This window comes from Lynx canadensis, chromosome C1 (genome assembly GCF_007474595.2).
Source record: "Lynx canadensis isolate LIC74 chromosome C1, mLynCan4.pri.v2, whole genome shotgun sequence".
NCBI classification, from domain to species: domain Eukaryota; kingdom Metazoa; phylum Chordata; class Mammalia; order Carnivora; family Felidae; genus Lynx; species Lynx canadensis.
The window spans coordinates 82,819,802-82,841,540 of NC_044310.1; the positions used below are offsets into that span (position 1 = coordinate 82,819,802).

A 21,739-nucleotide genomic window follows, 5' to 3' on the forward strand; every position below is an offset into this window, starting at 1 on the left:
TCTTCTGCATGTCGCTGCCCAGCTTTCCCAACACCATTTGCTGATGAGACTGTCTTTTTTTCCATTGTATATTCTTTCCTGCTTTTTCAAAAATTAGTTGGCCATACGTTTGTGGACCCATTTCTGGGTTCTCTATTCTGTTACATTGATCTATGTGTGTGTTTTTGTGCCAGTATCATACTGTCTTGATGACTACAGCTTTGTAATACAGCTTTAAGTCCAGAATTGTGATGCCTCCAGCTTTGGTTTTCTTTTTCTTAGGATTATTTGTTCAAGCTCTGTGAAGAATGCTGGTGTCATTTTGATAGGCATTGCATTGAATACGTAGATTGCTTTGGGTAGTATTGACGTTTTAACAATGGCTGTTCTTCCAATCCATGAGTATGGAATGTTTTTCCATTTTTTGTGTCCTCTTTGTTTCATAAGCTTTCTATAATTTTAAGTGTATAGATTTTCCATCTCTTTGGTTAGGTTTATTCCTAGGTAATTTATGTTTTTTGGTGCAATTGTGAATGGGATCAATTCCTTGATTTCTCTTTCTGATGTTTCATTACTGTATAGAAATGCAACAAGTTTCTGTACATTGATTTTATATACTGCAATGTTGCTGAATTCATGTATCAGTTATAGCAGTTTTTTGATGGAGTCTTTTTTGTTTTCCACATAGAGTATCATGTCATCTGCAAAGAGTGAAAATCTGACTTCTTCCTTGCCAATTTGGATGCCTTTTAATTTCTTTGTGTTGTCTGACTGCTGAAGCTAGAACTTCAAACACTGTTGCATAACAGTGGTGAGAATGGCTATTCTTGTCGTGTTCCTGGCCTAAGGAGGAAAGCATTCAATTTTTCCACATTGAGGATGATATTAGCAGTGGGTCTTTCATATATGGTCTTTATGATCTTGAGGTATGATCCTTCTATCCCTACTTTCTTGAGGGTTTTTATCAAGAAAGGATGCTGTATTTTGTCAAATGATTTTTCAGCATCCATTGAGAGGATCAAGTCATTCCTATCCTTTATTAATATAATGTATTACATCGATTAATTTGTGGATATTGAACCAGTCCTGCATCCCAGGAATAAATGCCACTTGATCATGGTGAATAATTCTTTTAAAGAATTGTTGCATCCGGTTGGCTAGTACCTTACTGAGAATTTTTGCACCCAGTTGATCAGGGAAATTGGTCTATAGTTCTCCTTTTTAGTGAGGTCTTTGTCTGGTTTTGGAATCAAGGTAATGCTGGCCTTGTAGTATGAGTTCGGGAGTTTTCCTCCCATTTCTATTTTCTGAAACAGCTTCAAAAGAATAGGTGTTAACTCTTCTTTAAATGTTTGGTAGAATTCCCCCTTGAAAGCCATCCAGCCCTAGATTCTTATTTGCTGGGAGATTTTTGATTACTGATTCAGTTTCTTTACTGTTTATGGGTCTGTTCAAATTTTCTATTTCTTCCTTTTCCAGTTTTGGTAGTTTTTATATTTCTAGAAATCTGTCCATTTCTTCCAGATTGCCCAGTGTGTTGGCATATAATTGCTCCTAATATTCTCTTATTGTTTCTATATCTGTGGTGTTGGTTGTGATCTCTCTTCTTTCATTTGTGATTTTAATTATTTGGGTCCTTTTCTTTTTCTTTTTGATCAATATGGCTAAGTTTTTATCAATTTTGTAAACTGTTTAAAAGAATCAGCTCTTGGTTTCATTGAGCTCTTCTACTTTTTTTTTTAATATCATTGATTTCTGCTCTAATCTTTACTATTTCCCTTCTTCTGATGGTTTTTAGGCTTTATTTGCTGTTCTTTTTTCAGCCCCATAGGTATAAGTTTAGGTTCATCATTTGGAACCTTTCTTCCTTCTTTCAGAATGCCTGGATTGCTATATACTTCCCTCTTATAACTGCCTTTGCTGTATCCCAGAGGTTTGGGGTTGTTGTGTTTTCATTTTCCTTGGCTTCCAAGTACTTTTTAATTTCCTCTTTATTGTCTTGGTTAACCCATTAATTCTTTAGCAGGATGTTCTTTAATCTCCAAGTATTAATGGTTTTTTAAAATTTCCAAATTTACAAATTCCCTACTATTATGGTAATGCTACCAATGAGTTTCTTCATGTTTGTGATTAATTGATTTATATATTTGAGTTCTTTCACAATGGGGGCATAAATATGTACAATTGTTAGATCCTCTTGGTGGCAGACCCCTTAAATATGATTTATTGTCCTTCTTCATTTCTTGTTCCTGTCTTTAGTTCAAAATCTAGTCTGTCTGATTTAAGTATGGCTACACCAGCTTTCTTTGGATGACCATTAGCATGATAGATGGTTCTCCATCCACTTACTTTCAATTTACAGGTGTCTTTAGGTCTAAAATGAGTCTCTTATAAGCAGCATATAGATGGGTCTTCTTTTCTTATCCATTCTGATACCCTATGTGTTTTTATGGGAGCATTGAGACCACTGACATTTAGAGTGAGTACTGAGAGATATGTATTTAGTGCCATTGTGTTGCCTGTTGAGTGGATGTTTCTGATGATGCTATCTGGTCCTTTCCAGTCTTTGCTGCTTTTGGTCTTTTCGTTTTGTTTCATCTTTTCTCCACCAAAATGGTCCCCCTTAAAATATCTTGCAAGACCGTTTTAGTGGTCATGAACTCCTTTAGTTTTTGTTTGTCTGGGAATCTCTTTATCTCTTATTCTATTTTGAATGAGAACCTTGCTGGATAAAGAATTCTTGGCTGTATATTTTTTCCAATTTAGCCATTGAATATATCCTGCCACTCCTTTCTGGCCTGCCAAGTTTCTCTGCAAACCTGATCTGTCTTCCCTTATAGGTTAAGGACTTTTTTTTCCCCTTGGCACTTTCATAATTCTTTCCTTGTCTGTCTATTTTGTGAATTTGACTATGATATGCCTTGGTGGTGGTCAGTTTTTGTTGACTCTAATGGGAGTTCTCTGTGATTCTTGGATTTTGATGTCTGTGTCTTTCCCCCAAGTAGGACAGTTTTCCACTATAAACCTTCTGTACTTTTTTCTCTCTTCATCTTCTGGGACTCCTATGACTCAGATTTTTTGTTTGTTTGTTTGTTTGTTTTTTTTTAATGGTTATTTATTTACTTGGAGAGAATGAGAAAGCAAGCAGGGAGGGTCAGAGAGAGAGGAAGTGAGAAAGAATCCCAAGCAGGCTCCACACTGGCAATGCAGAGCCTGATGTGGGGCTTACACTCACAAACCATGAGATCATAACCTGAGCTGAAACCAAGGGTCGAACACTTAGCCATCCAGGTGCCCCTAGGATGTTATTTCTTTTTAATTAGTCATTGAGTTCTCTAAGTCTTGTATTGTTCTCTTTTGCCTTTGTTTCCCTTTTTTTTCTGCTTCATTATTCTCCAGAATTTTGTCATCTAAATCGCTGATGTGCTGCTCTGCTTCATCCATCCTCGCTGTTGTGGTATCCATTCAAGATTTTATCTTGGTTATAGCATTTTTAACTTCATCCTGATGAGATTTTATTTCTTTTATCTCCACAGAAAGGGATTCTATGATTTTTTCAACCCCAACTAGTATTTTTATTATCATGCTTCTAACTTCTAGTTCAGACATCTTGCTTATATCTGTGTTGATTAAGGCCCTGGCTGTCATTTTTCCTCCTTTTTCTTTTGGGGTGAATTCCTTCATTTTGTCATTTTGGAAGAAGACAAAAATGAATAAAGTAATAAATAAAAATTTTAAAAATAATTTAAAAAATAAATAAAAATTAAAAAATTAAAAACAAAACAAAAAATCAAATAAAAGAAGCTAGATCCTAGGTGTGGTTTAGTCTGCTTATTGAAAGAAGCTTAATAGAGAAAAAAGGGAAAGAAAAAAAGGTAAGAAAAAATTTAAAAATAAAAACAAAATTTATATACTAAAATAGCTCAGAGGGCACAGTTGGGCATGACTTGGTGTAATGGCTCCATTCTCCACTAGGCGGCACTGATTAGGTTATTGCGGTGGATCAGTGTGGTGTGCATGTGCGAGTGGGAGAGGTGGAAATGGCTTCACCTAGGTCCTTAGTCTCTGGCACAGGAATTTTGCACTCTCACCAACCTGCGATCAAGCACCCCTCATTCGTCTTAGGCCTCTGTCCACTCCCTGCCTCTGCCCTGTCCATGTCTAGGTGAACATGGACATGCCAGGTGGCATCTCCCTCCAGAGTTTCATCTCAGATGGGGTTGTGTTTCAAAATCCCATACTTCAGAGACCCCCGTGGCTTGGACCCATGCGGACTCTCTAAAGAAGGTTCTTGCTGAGCAATGGCCGGTGCCGGCTTGCCCAGAGAATGTTTGTGTGATTGTGCAGCGTGCAACAGTAGAGGTTCAGAGATGATGGCAACCACAACACACAGCTGGTGCTAGTTTTCACCACACTCTGGTGTCTTTGTCCCAATGCCAGCAAATGTGGCTGCTCTCCAGGGTCTGCTGGGATCTTTGCCTGTGGGGAGGCTGTATTGCCTCTACCAAGTGCTCTCCAAGCAAAGGAACTGCTTCTCCTCGTGTGGCAAACGGACCTCTCAGACCACACTGCCTGCTCCTGGTGATTCACCTTATTTCCTCAGCAGAGCACCACCAGGCACTGAGCTCTAGAATTTCTGCTGTGCTCCACTGTTTATAGAATCTTAATGGTATCAAAACCTTCAACTTTCTTTCTATCAATGGTTTTGGGGAACAGATTTCTTGTTCAGTCCGCTGAGACTGTTTTCACTCTCTCTTTCTCTCTAAAAGCTACTTTTAGAGGACTGCTTTTCTTGCATGATCCCAGCACACCACTCTCCCCCTTTCTCTTTGTCTGTTCTCTCTCTGCAAAAACAGCTCCCTACCCTCTACAGCTTTCCTCTCCCCCAATTAACCTTTCCAATCCATGTACCTGCTGAGTTATGTGCCTGAAGTTATGCAGATTGTTGTGTTTATCCTCAGATCAATTTCCTAGGTGTGCAAAATGGTTTGATGCTGATCTGGATGCATTTCAGGGATGAGAAGAGTTCAGGGTTTCCATGCTGCTCCACCATGTGAATTCTCTCTGGGTTATTTACATCTTAACTCATGCCTCTTACAAGCGACCCATATTATTATAATATCACTGTTTTCTACTTTTTTATACTTCTAGTCATCAAATATATTTATGAAAATATGTATTTTTAAGTTGTTAAAACTCAAACCAATAAAAATACATCAATCTAAACTGTAAGCTGACCGCAAGAGTATGTATTTGGACTTAAGAAAAAAAAAATTCAGGGGAAAAAAAGTCATAGCAAATAATCTTAACAAGTATATAATTCTGGTACATTTCAAAGTTATTGCCCAAATCTTGGAAACTTATTTTTATGTCTTAAAGGTCTAGATAGTGATAAGTAGTTTTAAAATAAACTAAAATATTGTGATAAAAGTCATCTAGCAATATATCTAGTCCTACAGTTTTATTATCAATCATTGTGCCAGCACTGAGTAGTCTTAATAGATTTCTAAAGTATTTTGGAGAGTAATGTCAGATATGTAGTGAAATCTATCAAGACATTGTTCTCTTCTATTAACCACTGCATTAAGAACAAAAGGAGAGACACAAATCAAGCCTTAACAGATATTACTTGTATTTGCATCCACAAGAGCTACATTTCACTATGGTACAAATTATTGATGTTATTACTGTTCAGTGTACATTTTTCATGTACATCGTATTTCTCCCGGAAATAATTATTATTTTTTTGTACAAACTGTATTCACAAAACACCAGTAATTCTGGCAATAAATAGGAGTAGTATTTGAGAAATTTTATTCAAAGATGATTCAAGTTTGGGACAATAAGGCAAGATTGAGATGTAATTAATCTAAAAGTTATTCTCTAATCCATATTCTATTTATAAATGACCTGCAAATGGGATTAGCCATAAATATTGTTTATTATTCACTATCATGGTAATTTATCTTAGTTTTAGATTAGGTACCTGAACTGACAGATTTTATTGACCACTTTGTCAATCTGTATCATAAATGTGCTAGGCTCGTTCCTAAATTTACTTATAGACCAGCTATCATCAAATCAGGCTGAGGCTTTCCAAATTAAAATAAAACTTAAGATATAATCTTAAGCTTCATGGCCCCTCATAGCCTGGGCCCCTTTCAAAGCACTGTATCTAAATGTTATAGTAGTGTTTTTTTTGTAATTTTTTATTATAGAAGGAACCCCAAGTTTATCATCTTATGCCCCACAAAACCTGGCCCCTGTATATACAATAATTCTTAACTGGCCAAAAAAATAATAAATAAAATAAAGGCTTTCTAGTAACATGCAGAAACAAAAGAAATAACTAAGCTACATGCATTCATCTTAACAACCTATTTTAATATAGCTGCTTCATACAGAAGCACAGAACCTTCTTCACACAGAACCTCATTTTGTGAGTTGTGAGGTACAGTGACTGAGATAAATGTTGCTAAACTAAGAAAGTCCAATACTCTGAACTTGCAGCCAGAAAACCTCCATTTACAATGGGTTTGTATGGATGACAACATCTGGGGCATGTGAGAGTCTGAGAAATGACGGAAATTAAAGCACTAGCATTGTATTCTAGATCTACCTTTATTAAATGTGAGTTTGGGGAAGTTACTAATTTCATGGATCCCTGGGTTGCAAAGAATAGACAGGATAACATCCACCTGAAGTGTTATTTTGCAGATTAGTTAAATTCTAAGTGAAGTACCTAACACTGTCCAGGGCAACAGAAGTTTGCTTAATGTTAACTATTTTTCAATCACTTTGACTCTTAGTTTCTTTATGACTGAAATTGGGAAAATATTACCTAGTTTACATGTCTCCAGGATGGTTTGTCAACATTTTACAGTGAAATATTACAAAAATGCACTGAAATGCTATGCAAGTATAGTATACTTTTGTAACTCCACATTTCCCCCTGCCTGATCCTTTCCTTTGTACTAAGGTCTAATCACCTCTAAAACCAGAAACTAATGAAGACTGAATTATCAGTCCAAAGACCCTAATGGAAATGCAATATGTCTTATTAAGTTTGCTACAAAATTTTAGTTGTTGGCTTATGTTATTTCCTGAGAAACACTGCAGTTTCTCAGGCCCTGCAGTTCAGAAGTAGCCTATAACAACACTTAATTCTAATCAATGCTCAACCAATGTTTGTTTCATTAACTGAATCCTTACCTAGTGGGAACTTACTACACTGAATTTTTATACAACCCAGTTTGCCTGGGATAATCCTGGTTTGTGCCTGATGCACTGAATTAATTATTAATAATGTCCTTGCTCACTCTTTATAGTATATCAGTCATTTGATTATCTTACTTATAAAACAATCAACATACACAGAGTATATCCAGTCTCACATTTCAGTTTATGTATTTTTTTGGTAATGGTTTTAATTTGAGAATAATACTTACTCTTTTTCTTTGTCTCTACTCTTCTACTTGACAATTGAAATGTACCTCAAAAATATATTATTTGAGAGAACATGCAATACTCTATATTATGAACATGTTTCTGTATTTTCCCCTATATGCTTGTAGAAGGCAAAACTTTAAGCTTTTTTTTTTTTTTAATTTTTTTTTCAACATTTATTTATTTTTGGGACAGAGAGAGACAGAGCATGAACGGGGGAGGGGCAGAGAGAGAGGCATACACAGAATCGGAAACAGGCTCCAGGCTCCGAGCCATCAGCCCAGAGCCCGACGCGGGGCTCGAACTCACGGACCGCAAGATCGTGACCTGGCTGAAGTCGGACGCTTAACCGACTGCGCCACCCAGGCGCCCCAAAACTTTAAGCTTTTAGTGACCTCCACATTCAAAATGAAGTTATGATGGAAATAAGATTTGTCTTATTAAATCACAATTAACTCAAGTAAGCATTGTTCCTCCTTCATTTCCAATTTTCCAACAAATATACTGTAGTATTCAAGCAAAATATAAATGTTGATGTAATTTACATAATTATAAAATGTCTCTTAATGTAGGCTTATAATACCTGGCTATTGGAATTGCATTATTGTATTTTTATTGTACTTTAGACACTGATCGATTTGATATGAATTGTGTCTAACCAGTAAAATAAAGAAATAAAAGTAGTGTATGATGATGGATACAGTATGATGGTAAGACAAGAACTAGGTTATATCAAATGAAAGGTGATATAAAAAACCTACTGGGAAATACAATTTAAAAAAATCTAAAGCGTAGTTTGGTTCTCAGTGAGTCATCTGATTTACTCTGGAATTCCATTTGTGAGTCCCATTCTTAACTAAAAGTATAAAAACAAAATTAAACATGCAATGCCAAGAAGTATATGCCACATAAAACAGTATATTTGATACATATTAAAATGAATAGTCTCATAGAATGTTTATTGTGAAAACCAAACAATGTTTTCAGATAACAATTCCACAATTGTTATATATTCTAACAATTCTAATATATTTCCAAAAATTCATAATTTGCTGGACCAGCAATATTAAGGGCTACATTTGTGTAGAAAAATTTTAAAACCCTCATGAGATTGAAAAGAAAATCCACACCAAACTATTATTTCCATGTTACTTTATTGAGGTAATATTGTTATATCTAATTGAACTAGGAAAAACCGCTTCCTAGGGAGTCAGAATCACCCACAGCCTATTTGTCCCACAGGCACACAAAAGTGTCTGAAGCAAGGTGACTGCAAATGTGGGGATAGCAAGGTATTGAATAATAATGACAAGACAGAACAACAACAAAAAAGCAGGTGGTCTCCTGATTCTACTGCAGGCTATCCTTTGTGTGATTTATTTCTTTTCTATTACATTCTCTAGGTTCCATATGCCCATGTTCAAATAGAAAAGTATAAGGTATGGATTTAACCAATAATGGCAGACTACAAAGTTGATATTTTCAAAATAACTTATAAATTATAGGAAAAACAAATTTGAAAAGTATCATACTATTTTAGTCTGCTTTCCTAACCTTTCCTTAATTTGGTTGAAAAATAGATCCATATTTCGTTAAAGGTCAAAAATCAATCACTGTTCTATCAAACTAAAATAAATAAAAGTACTTACATCATGTTCTACTTCAACTTAAGTACTCATATCAATAGTTTAGTAGTTTTAAAGAATAGCATTTTGCACATTATACTTTTTCTTTTCATTGGCAGTCAATTAATACGTTGTTTGTGTTTTGCTTGTCTTCATAACAACACTGGCAGTTGGGTAATTTCAAGTAAACCATCCACTGACTTATGAATACAAAATTTTATAAAGTATCTTGCACTGAGGCCAACTTAAAAAAAAAAAGAGAAAGAGCTTTTCTTCGTAGTTCCATTACAAGACTAATTTATGATTTGACAGATATATTTGAAGCCATTTTTTTGTAAAGTATAATTGAAGTATAAAAGATACATTCCTTTTTTAAACTCCACAAATCACTTAAAATGCATTTGATGCCATTCTAATCTATGCTATGTCTTAAAAAAACAAAACAAAACAAAACAAAACAAAACACACAAACAAAACCAACCAAACAATTTTACTTTGGGAAGAGGAGGAAGGAACTTCATTAAAAACGAATGAGGGTTGAAAAGGGGGACTTCTGCAAGATGGTGGAATAGGAAGATTCTGAACTCACCCCCTCCCATGGACAGACAAAATCTAAAGTTATATATGAATCATTTCCCTCTGAAAAATATCGAAATACTAGATGATGTTATTCTCCACAAACAAAGGGTAAAAAGACTATATTGAGGCAGGCAGGAGAGCAGATATGGTCTTAACAAAAAACCTACCCCTGTTGCAGCAACATATAAAAGGGAGGCTTCTCACCAGTTCAGTGCTTCCCCTAAATGAGTGAAGGGCTGGTGTCCCACATCAAGCACCTCAACTTCTGGGATCCATACCACTGAGATGAACCCCTAAAACATCTAATTTAGAAAAAGAGAGTGTCTGAAGTCCAAGGGACCCAAAATGATATAAAAAATTGAGATTTCCTCTTTAAAGGAATGCAGTCCCACTCATCCTGAAACCCAATGAAAAAAATAGCAATTTGAACACTTCTCTCAGAGGTGAAGAGATTTATTTACTAATCTAAAAGCAACTGCCAGAGGGGAAGGGGATAGTGGTAACTCTCTCTGGAGATGAAGGCATTGGCAGAGGAGAAAAGAAAAAGGGGAAGAAGATGTAAAGTTCCCTAAAAGACACCTAGGTCCAAGAAGCTGAGAGATTTCCAATTTAGATGAATCCAAGAAGAGCCACACCAAGACACATTATAATTAAAATTAAAATTATAATTAAAATATACTTAAGGATTGGGGCGCCTCAGTGGCTCAGTCGGTTAAGTGTCTGACTTTGGCTCAGGTCATGATTGCAGTCAGTGAGTTTAAGCCCTGCGTCAGGCTTGTGCTGACAGCTCAGAGCCTAAAGCCTGCTTCAGATTCTGTGTCTCCCTTTCTCTCTGCCCTCCCTCTCAAAAATAAGTAAACATTAAGAAAATAAAAAATATATACTTAAAGATAAACAGAGAATCTTAAAAGTAGCAAGAGAAAAAAGCAAATTGCTACATACAAAGGAAATCCCATGAGAATATCAGCAAATTTCTTAGGAGAAACTGTAAGACAAAAAGAAGCGACATGACATATTCAAAGTGCTAGGAGAAAAACTTCAAACTAAGAAAAGCCTACCCAGCAAGGTTATCATTCAGAATTGAGAGAGAGAAAAAGGGCTTTCAATACAAAAAAAAGCCAAAAATGTTCAGCATTACTAAACTGGTCTTACAAAAAATATTAAAGGAACTTCTCAAGCTGAAAAGAAATGACACTGATTAATAAAAGGAAAACGTACAAAGGTAAAAATCTTACTGGAAAAGGTAAATATATTAAAGGTAGTGGACTGACCAAAGCTAAAGTACTAAAATTTGAAAAAAATAATAGCTAATACACAAAATAAAAAGATATAAAATGTGACACTAAAAATATAAAGTTTGCTGGGGAGAGTAAAAAAGGTAGAGATTTAGAATGCATTTAAACTTACTTCGCTACAACTTAAAAAAGTGTAATACACATAGGATGATATACGTGAACCTTAAAATAACCACAAATCAAAAACATAAATACACCAAAGAAAATGAGGAAGCAATCTAAACACAACATTAAAGGAAGCCAACAAACCACAAAAGAGGAGAGATAGAGTAGACAAGAGACTCAGGGGGGAAATACTTAAACAACTTGAAAAAAGCAATAAATCAGTAGCAGTAAGTACATACCTATCATAATTACTTTAAATATAAGTAGATTAATTTCTCCAATCAAAAGACATAGAGTGGATGAATGGGTAAAAAATAAGATGCATCTTTATACTGCCTATGAGAGATTCACGTCAGAAGTAAGGACACATGGATTGAAAGTGAAGGTATAAAAAAAGATATCGCATGGGGGGCACCTGGGTGGCTCAGTCTGTTAAGTGTCCAACTCTTGATTTAGGCTCAGGTTATGATCTCCCAGTTGGTGTGTTCAAGCCCCACATCAGGCTCTATGCTCTCAGCACTCTCAGTGCAGAGCCTGCTTGGGATTCTCTCTCTCTCCTCTCTCTCTCTCTCATCCTCTCTCTCTGTTCCTCCCTGCTTGCATTCTCTCTCTCTCTCAAAAATAAATAAACTTAAAATAAAAATAAAGTTGGCATAGCTACAGTCATATATATATATATATATATAAAGAAGCATTAGAACAAAGACTGTAATAAAAGACAAAGAGGGGCACTACCCAATAATAAAGGAGTCAAGTCGGCAAAAGGATATAACATTTATAAAGAAGAAATCTACAGCAATAAAATAATAGTAGAGTACATTAACACCCCACTTATATCATTGGATAGATTAATTAAACAAAAAAAACAATAAGGAAATATTGGTCTTAAATGACTATTAGACCAGATGAACTTAATAGATATATACAAAACATTCCATCCAAAAGCAGCAAGATACACATTTTTGTCAAATGTACATGGGATATTCTCCAGGATACATCATGTTAGGCCACAAACAAGTCTCAATAAATTAAAGAAGACTGAAATCTTATCAAGCATTTTTTTGAACCACAAAGCTATGAAACTAGAAATCAATTACAAGAAGAAAATGGAAAAAAATATAAAAGAATGGAAATTAAACAACATGATACTGAAAAACTACTGGGTCATAGAAAAAACAAAGAAGAAATAAAAACAAAATATCTGGAGCAAATGAAGACAGAAATATGACATATCAAAATTTATGAGATGCCTTACAAGTGGTTCTAAGATTGAAGTTCATGGCAATACAGGGCTACCTCAAGAAACAAGAAAAATCCCTAGTAGAAAGCTTAATATCACCCCTAAAGAAATTACAAAAATAAGAACATAAAAAATCACAAGTTATTAGAAGTTCTATAAGAGAATAATAGAGATCGAAGTGGAAATAAATGAAATAGACTAAAAAAAGGAAATAGAAGAGAGAGACAGCTCAAATAAATGAATCATAAATAAAAGAGAAGTTTCAACTGATTCCATAGAAATAGCAAAAGATCATAAGACTACTATGAACAACTGTATGCCAACAAAATGGACAAGCTAGAAGAAATGGATAAATTAACAGAGACTCATAATTTTCTAACACTGAATCCTGGAAAAATAGAAAATCTGAGCAGACTATCTACTAGTAAGGACACTGAGTCAGTAATCAGAAAACTCCCCATAAACAAAAGTCCAGGATCAGATGGCTTCACTGGTTAATTCTACCAACCACTGAAAGCTTTGATACATATCATTCCCAAACTCTTCCAAAAAAATTGATGAGAAGGAACGTCTTCCAAACTCATTTCAGGAGGTGACCATTATCCTGTTACCTGAACCACACAAGGATACACACAAAGAAAACATTACAGGTTGATATCTATGATGAACATAGATGCAAATATCCTTAACAAAATATTGGCAAATTGAATTCAACTATACATTGAAAGGATCATTCATCGTGATCAAATGGCATTTATCCCACAAATGCAAGGATTTTTTCAACATCTACAAATCAATGAAATACACCACATTAACAAACTGAAAAATAAAAATTATATGATCATCTCAATAAATGCAAAGTATTCCATAAAGTTCTCTAACTTTTTATGATAAAAACTCTAAAAAAATGCATATAGAAGGAATGTATCTCAACATACTACAGGTCTCATTGACAAGCCCACAGCTAACATCATACTGAATGGTGTAAAGTTCAAAGCTTTTGCTCTAAGACCATAACAGACAAGAATGCTCACTCTTCCCACCTTTATCCAACTTAGTATTGGAAATCCTATCCACAGCAATCAGGCAAGAGAACTAAAAAGCATCTAAACTGGAAAGAAAGAAGTACAACTGTTACTATCTGCAGAAGACACAATACTATATAGAAAACCCTAAAGACTCCAACAAAAAACTGTTAGAACTAATAAATGAACTCAGTAAGGTTTCAGAATATAAAATTAATATAGAAAAATATGTTGTTTAGGGGTGCCTGATTGGCTCAGTCAGTTAAGTGTTTGACTTCAGCTCAGGTCATGATCTCACAGTTCGTGTGTTCGAGCCCCATGTTAGGCTCTGTGCTGATAGCTCAGAGCATAGAGCCTCCTCCAGATTCTGTGTTTTCTTCTCTCTCTGCCCCTCCCCTGCTCACACTCTGTCTCTCAAAAATAAACATTAAAAAATTAAAAAAGAAAAATTGTTGTTTATATTCACTAATAACAAATTACCAGAGAAAGAAATGAAGAAAACAATCCCATCCAAATCCCATCAAAAAGAATAAAATACCTAAAACCAAATTTAACAAAGGAGGGGAAACACCTGTACATTGAAAATTATAAGACATTAATGAAACAAACTGAAGAAGACACAAACAGAAAGATATTAATGTTCATGGACTGAAAGAATTAGTATTGTTAAAATGCCTATATTACCCAAAGCAATCTAAAGATTCAATGCAATCTCTATCAAAACTCCAATGGTATTTTTCACAAAACTAGACGAAATAATTCTGAAATTAATACAAAACCACAAAAGACCCCCCAATAGCCAAAACAAGCTTGAGAAGTAAATACAAAGTTGGAGGTATCACACTCTCTGATTTCAAACTATACTACAAAGCTATAGTAATCTAAACAAAATGGACACATATATGGACAAAAACAGACACATATATCAACAGAACAGAATGGAGAGCCCCAAAATAAAACCACAGACAGTCTCTTCAATAAAAGGTGTTGGAAAAACTGGACAGCTACATGCAAAGGAATGAAACTGGACCATTTTCTTACACCATATATAAAAAGTAAACTCAAAATGGATTAAATACTTGAATGTAAGACCAAAAGCATAAAACTGCTACAAGAAAACATAGGTTGCAAACTCATTGACATTGACCTGAATGATTTTATTTTTAGATGTGAATCAAAAGACAAAGGAAACAAAAGCAAAAATAAAATAAATGAATGAGCAAAAGAGACTATGTCAAACTAAAAAGCTTCTGCATAGCAAACAAAAAAAAATATCAACAAAATGAAGACAATCTACTGAGTGGGAGAAGATGTTTGTAAATCATATATCCAATAAGGGATTAATATCCAAAATATATAAAGCATACATATTGAATTATATAACAAAAAACTCCAAACAATTCAATTAAAAAATAAGCAGGGGTGCCTGGGTGGCTCAGTCAGTTAAGCATCCAACTCTTGGTTTCAGCCTAGATCATGATCTCACAGTTCATAAGTTCAAGCCCCATGTTGGTCTCTGCACTGACAGTGCAGAGCCTGCTTGGGATTATCTCTCTCCCTCTCTCTCTGTCTCTCCCCTGCTCGTGCTCTCTCTCTCTCTCTCTCTCTCTCTTAAAATAAATAAACTTTATAAAAAATACAAAAAAATAAGCAGTGGACCCAAATAGACATTTCCCAAAAAAAATGCAGATGGCCAACAGGCATATAAAAAGATGTTCAATATTACTAGTCATCAATGAAATGAAAATCAAACCACAATGAGATACCACCTTACACACGTCAGAAAGGCCATTATCAAAAAGAGAAAAAAATAACAAGTGTTGGCAAGGACGTGTGGAAAAGGTAATCCTTGTGCACTGTTAGTGAGAACATAAATTGGTGCAGCCATTATGAAAAATATTATAGAGGTTCATCAAAAAACTAAAGACAGAGCTACCATATGATCAAACAATTCTACTACTAGGTACTATTTAAAGAAAAATAAAATACTAATTCAAAAATATATGCACCTTATGTGCATTGCATTATTACTCATAACGGCCAAGATATGGAAACAACCTACATGTCCATCAACAAATCAGTGGATAAAGAAACTGTAATATGTATATACAATGGAATATTACTGGCATATAAAAGAATGAAATCTTGTCATTTGCTATAAGATGGATGGATATTGAGAGTATTATGCCAAGTTAAATAAGTCAGATGGAGAAAGACATATACCACATGATTTCACTAACACATGGAATCTAAAACAAAACAAACAGAACAAAACCTAGACTTACAGATACAGAAAAGAGTTTGGTGGTTACCAGAGCAAACTGGTGCTGAGAGCAAGAAATAGGTGAAGGGGATCAAGAAGTACAAACTTCCAGTTATAAAATAAGTAAGTCATGGGAAGTGATGTATAGTATGGGGAATATAGTCAATAACATTGCATTAACTTTGTATGGTGACAGATGGTACTAGATTTACTGTAATTATCATTTCACAATGTATACAAATGTTGAATCACTATGTTGTACACCTGAAACTGTTATAATAATGCATGTCAATTATACCTCAATGGAAAAAAACAAGTGAGAGTTCTCAGAGGAATGCTGTCTCTCTATCATCCAGGTCACCAACAAAGTAACCATATTATTTTAACACATTTTGTTTTGAAATGCAGTTTAGTTCATGTACACACTGTGTGACTTTTCACTTATGACATCCTTGCAAGCTTGTCCTGCTATAATGAAGAAACAATGAGTCCTCAAAGAAAGATGTAGATGAATTCAAGTTAATCTTCTCCATCAACTAAGGATTTTCTTCCGTTGTAAAGATCATACCACACAATGGTAAGATAAGCCTAATACAATTTTGAATTTGGTAAGAAAAGAAATTAAGTCCAATAATTTATTGCAACAACTCACAACAAACTGTTTCTATTTTCTCATTCCCAAGAGCCCTTGATTAGAATTGACTTGTCAGAAAGCAGAGAAGGAGTAACCTTGATTTATTACTAAAAGCAAAGTGAGACTTAAGCTGGAAAGATATTATGTGAAGGGTCCAAAAAGGAGAGAATATGTTGTGTTGAAATTGACAAAACCAGAGAGGAAAGTCATTAACTAACAATCTAGTGTTGAAGGCATTTAATTTGGCATTCTAGCTAATGGACCACAAGGATTATACCATCTTACTGTAACCTTGATGTAAGTTGGTCATTTAAATGATACATGGAAAATGATCTGGTAGCTGACTCCAAACGGAAGACACCAGAAAGCATAAGGTACCCCAGATAATCAGTTGTTTTCAAAGGATTCATAAAAGGGAAAGCTAGGACTCAAACTTGTGTGATGGTGAAAAATACTTTCATTTTATTTCCTTATAAATTAGTATCCAAATAACACACCTGCTTCTATTCTAAAAGTCTATAAAATTTAATTTTAAAGAATATTATTCAATGTCAGGGTTTTTGAAAATTCCCCAACCTCTATTACTAAAAAAAATCACAAAATAATACTGACATATTATTTCAAGCTATAAGGATTCAAGAGAGTTTCAGGAAAAAGAGTCAGGCAAAATAGCCTTTTTATAATGGGGTGTCCCTGCCACATTACAAAGTAAAGTTAATGAATAAATTTTACTTTCAGATTCTCTTATTTATATAACTTTCAGTCAGAGTATTTTAATAAACTTCTGGGATTATAATTAATTTGACATATGGTTTTACGAAGTTTAATTTATGTAGTCATTGTTGAATAACAATATTATTTATGGTATAAAACACACTTTAGCTGTGTATCACATTAAAAATGTTGCATTCTTATACACTAATAATGAAGCAACAGAAAGACAAATAAAGAAACTGATCCCCTTCACAATTGCACCAAGAAGCATAAAATACCTAGGAATAAATCTAACCAAAGATGTAACAGATCTGTAGGCTGAAAACTACAGAAAGCTTATGATGAAAATTGAAGAAGATATAAAGAAATGGAAAAACATTCTGTGTTCATGGATTGGAAGAATAAATATTGTTAAAATGTCAATACTACCCAAAGCTACCTACACATTCAATGCAATCTCAATCAAAATTGCACCAGCATTCTTCTCGAAGTTAGAACAAGCAATCCTAAAATTTGTATGGAACCAAAAAAGACCCCAAATAGCCAAAGTAATTTCGAAGAAGACCAAAGCAGGAGGCATCACAATCTCAGACTGTAGCCTCTACTACAAAGCTGTAATCATCAACACAGTATGGTATTGGCACAAAAACAGACACATAGACCAATGGAATAGAATAGAAACCCCAGAACTAGACCCACAAACGTATGGCCAACTCATCTTTGACAAAGCAGGAAAGAATATCCAATGGATAAAAGACAGTCTCTTTAACAAATGGTGCTGGGAGAACTGGACAGCAACATGCAGAAGGGTGACACTAGACCACTTTCTTACACCATTCACAAAAACAAACTCCAAATGGATAAAGGACCTGAATGTGAGACAGGAAACCATCAAAACCCTAGAGGAGAAAGTAGGGAAAAATCTCTCTGACCTCAGCCGCAGCAATTTCTTACTCGACACATCCCCGAAGGCAAGGAAATTAAAAGCAAAAATGAACTGTTGGGACCTCATGAAGATAAAAACCTTCTGCACTGCAAAGGAAACAATCAACAAAACTACAAGGCAACCAACGGAATGGGAAAAGATATTTGCAAATGACATATCGGACAAAGGGCTAGTATCCAAAATCTATAAAGAACTCACCAAACCCCACACCCGAAAAACAAATAACCCAGTGAAGAAATGGGCAGAAAACATGAATAGATACTTCTCTAAAGAAGACATCCGGATGGCCAACAGGCACACAAAAAGATGCTCAACGTCACTCCTCATCAGGGAAATACAAATCAAAACCACACTCAGATATCACTTCACGCCAGAGTGGCCAAAATGAACAAATCAGAAGACTATAGATGCTGGAGAGGATGTGGAGAAACGGGAACCCTCTTGTACTGTGGTGGGAATGCAAACTGGTGCAGCCACTCTGGAAAACAGTGTGGAGGTTCTCAGAAAATTAGAAATAGACCTACCCTATGACCCAGCAATAGCACTGCTAGGAATTGACCAAAGGGATACAGGAGTGCTGATGCATAGGGGCACTTGTACCCCAATGTTTATAGCAGCACTCTCAACAATAGCCAAATTATGGAAAGAGCCTAAATGTCCATCAACTGATGAATGGATAAAGAAATTATGGTTTATATATACAATGGAGTACTATGTGGCAATGAGAAAGAATGAAATATGGCCTTTTGTAGTAATGTGGATGGAACTGGAGAGTGTTACGCTAAGTGAAATAAGTCATACAGAGAAAGACAGATACCATATGGTTTCACTCTTATGTGGATCCTGAGAAACTTAACAGAAGACCATGGGGGAGGGGAAGGAACAAAAAATGTTAGAGAGGGAGGGAGCCAAACTATAAGAGACTCTTGAAAACTGAGAACAAACTGAGGGTTGATGGGGAGTGGGAGGGAGGGGTGGGTGGGTGATGGGTATTGAGGAGAGCACCTGTTGGGATGAGCACTGGGTGTTGTATGGAAATCAATTTGACAATAAATTTCATATTAAAACAAATATTGGATATCAATAAAGCACCAAGGATTAAAGTTATTTTAAGATTTCTGTGCTTTAGGGGTGGGTGAAAAGAAAAACAATATGTACAGCATACATACCTCAGTGGCAAACTGCTGCAATCCACCAATATTAATTGGTCCCTCTTCAGTGGCATATAAATTGCATCCACCCACACAAAGATCAGAGGTTGGACATACCATTCCACAGGTCAGACCAAGTGGGTTGTCAGAAAAAATCATCTTAGCAGCTCCATAATAGTTCTACAAAAATAAAATAAAATAAAATTTAATTAAATTATTTAACAGTGCACATTAAACACCTTGGAAATATGACCTAATTTTTATTAGGTAATTGAAGTGAAGATTAAGACATATATAAGATACAGAGGTTCCAATACTCTATACCATGAAGAAATATCAGGTAATCACTAGTAGAGTACCTAACATATGGGAGCATTCAATATATGGTGTATTAATAAATGCAAAATTAATCAATTTTTGAAAACTGAAATTTAAATTATAAATGTTCTGTAGGGATACCTAAGGTGGTTCAGTCAGTTAAGCACTGGACTCTTGATTTTGGTTCAGGTCATGATCTCACAACTCGTGAGGTCGCACCCTGTGGGGCATGTGGGGAGCTCTAATATTTCAGAGTCTGCTTGCAATTCTCTTCCCATCTCTCTGCCACCCCCCATCTGTCTCTTCCCTCACTCCTCAAAATAAATAAATAACCATTTTTTAAAAATAAATAAATGTTCTGTAAATAGTTTTCTTTCACAAGGCACCTAGTCCTACTCTGACAAGAATTATTCTTTTCATGTTTAACAAAGGTAAGTTTGGTAGAATGTTTGAACAAACTTAAAGCCTAAATCTTAAAACTTTAAAAAACAAAGAAACAAAAAGCTTATCCTCAGTTTAACTAAATTAAAAGCATCTAAGCCCTCTTTCACTCTTTCATCTGGCTTGTCCAGAGAGACTCTGTGTTATGACTCTCTATATTGATTATCATCCTTTAATTACATACTATTAACCAAAGATGCAGATAAAACTCATTATACAGGCACTCCTGGACCAGACCTTGACATGGCCATCTCTTATTACTCCCTTCCACACATTTGACTATTATAGAATAACTTAGAACCCTATTCATTTTATCAAGAGTTTTTAGAACACAACTTTTCATAAATTGTACAACTATATCATTATTTACTAAGAATGAATAATTGAATATTTTGGAAGTATTTTTTTCTCTAATCAAAAGTAAGAATTGGACCTGACGAGTATTCCTCAAAATTGTCAAGTACGTCAAAAATAAGGATAATTTGGGGGCACCAGGGTGGCTCAGTCGGTTGAGCTTCTGACTTTGGCTCAGGTCATTATCTCAAGGTGAGTTCGAGCCCCACATCGGGCTCTGTGCTGACAGCTCAGAGCCTGGAGCCTGCTTCAGACTCTGTCTCCCTCTCTCTTTGTCCCTCCCCCCGTTCATGCTCTGTCTCTGTCTCTAAAATAAATAAACATTAAAAAATTAAAAAAAATAAGGATAATTTTAAGAAAATATAAAACTCAAGATAACCCTAAGGAAACATGACAACTAATTGTCGTATGTATGTATTCTGGACAGGGCCCTGGATCCCTCCCAAAAAGGCACTAGGTAAAAACTAAGGAAATCCAAAAAACGCATAGACTTTAGATAGCAATAACATATAAATAATGTTTCATTAATTGTAAGAAATGTGCTATCCTAATATCAGATATTAATAATCGAGAAAATAATAGGCAGGTCCATATGGGAATTCTCTGTACTATCTATCTTCACAACTTTTCTGTAAATATAAAACTTCTGTAAAAATATGGTTTAAAAGAAGATATGGTATAATGCATTTAACTACATGGAGCTAATGTGTTTATTTCTCCTTTTGCTTTATTCAAAATATTTTTGAAAGTCTTTGAAAACACACACATCGCTTCCATGTCCAACCTTCGTCATAATATAAATTCCTAGAGGCTATAAAATACTGATGATAATAAACAACAGAATAACCTTAACTATTTCTTGACTCCTCAGTACATTACCAGCAAGTTGCCAGGCCTTTATTTAATCTTTATCATCAATCATCTTATATAAGGTGTCCAACACTCAATCAAAAATTTCTAAGCATGAGATGAGACAGGATTAAATACCTGATAATCAGTGTAAAAATAAATCAATCAAGCAGACCCACACATCTGATACAGAAACTGGAGTTTGAAGAAAAAGACTTTAAAATAATCTTGATGAAAAATTCAGACAAAGAATAGACAAACAAAATAGAAGAAACAAGTAAAAATATAACCAGAATACTGTGATCTATTTAAAAAGAATCAAACTGACATTCCATAACTAAATAAAACATTTAAAAATAGGTCTTTTTTTTTTTTCCAACGTTTATTTATTTTTGGGACAGAGAGAGACAGAGCATGAACGGGGAAGGGGCAGAGAGAGAGGGAGACACAGAATCAGAAACAGGCTCCGGGCTCTGAGCCATCAGCCCAGAGCCCGACGCGGGGCTCGAACTCACGGACCGCGAGATCGTGACCTGGCTGAAGTCGGACGCTTAACCGACTGCGCCACCCAGGCGCCCCTAAAAATAGGTCTTAATACATGGTTTTAATAGTGTTCATGGCAGTTTAACAGTATTTGTCTTATTCAGTGTGTCTCCTTAGCAACCAACAGCAATGTCTAACACATAAGAAGTGTTCTTCAATACACTTTTTCTGAATACATAATAAGAATGTGTAATAAAATTCAAATTATAAATAAGGAAACTGAGGTAGGAAG

At 35.1% G+C, this 21,739-nt stretch overlaps 1 protein-coding gene across 1 annotated transcript in view; it reads right to left on the reverse strand.

Moving 5' to 3' along the window:
- Positions 1-21,739, reverse strand: part of DPYD (dihydropyrimidine dehydrogenase) — an 863,978-nt gene that overhangs the window by 621,297 nt on the left and 220,942 nt on the right. The window contains 1 exon segment of the mRNA XM_030327163.1: positions 19,021-19,182. Coding sequence (XP_030183023.1) covers positions 19,021-19,182 — 162 coding nt within the window.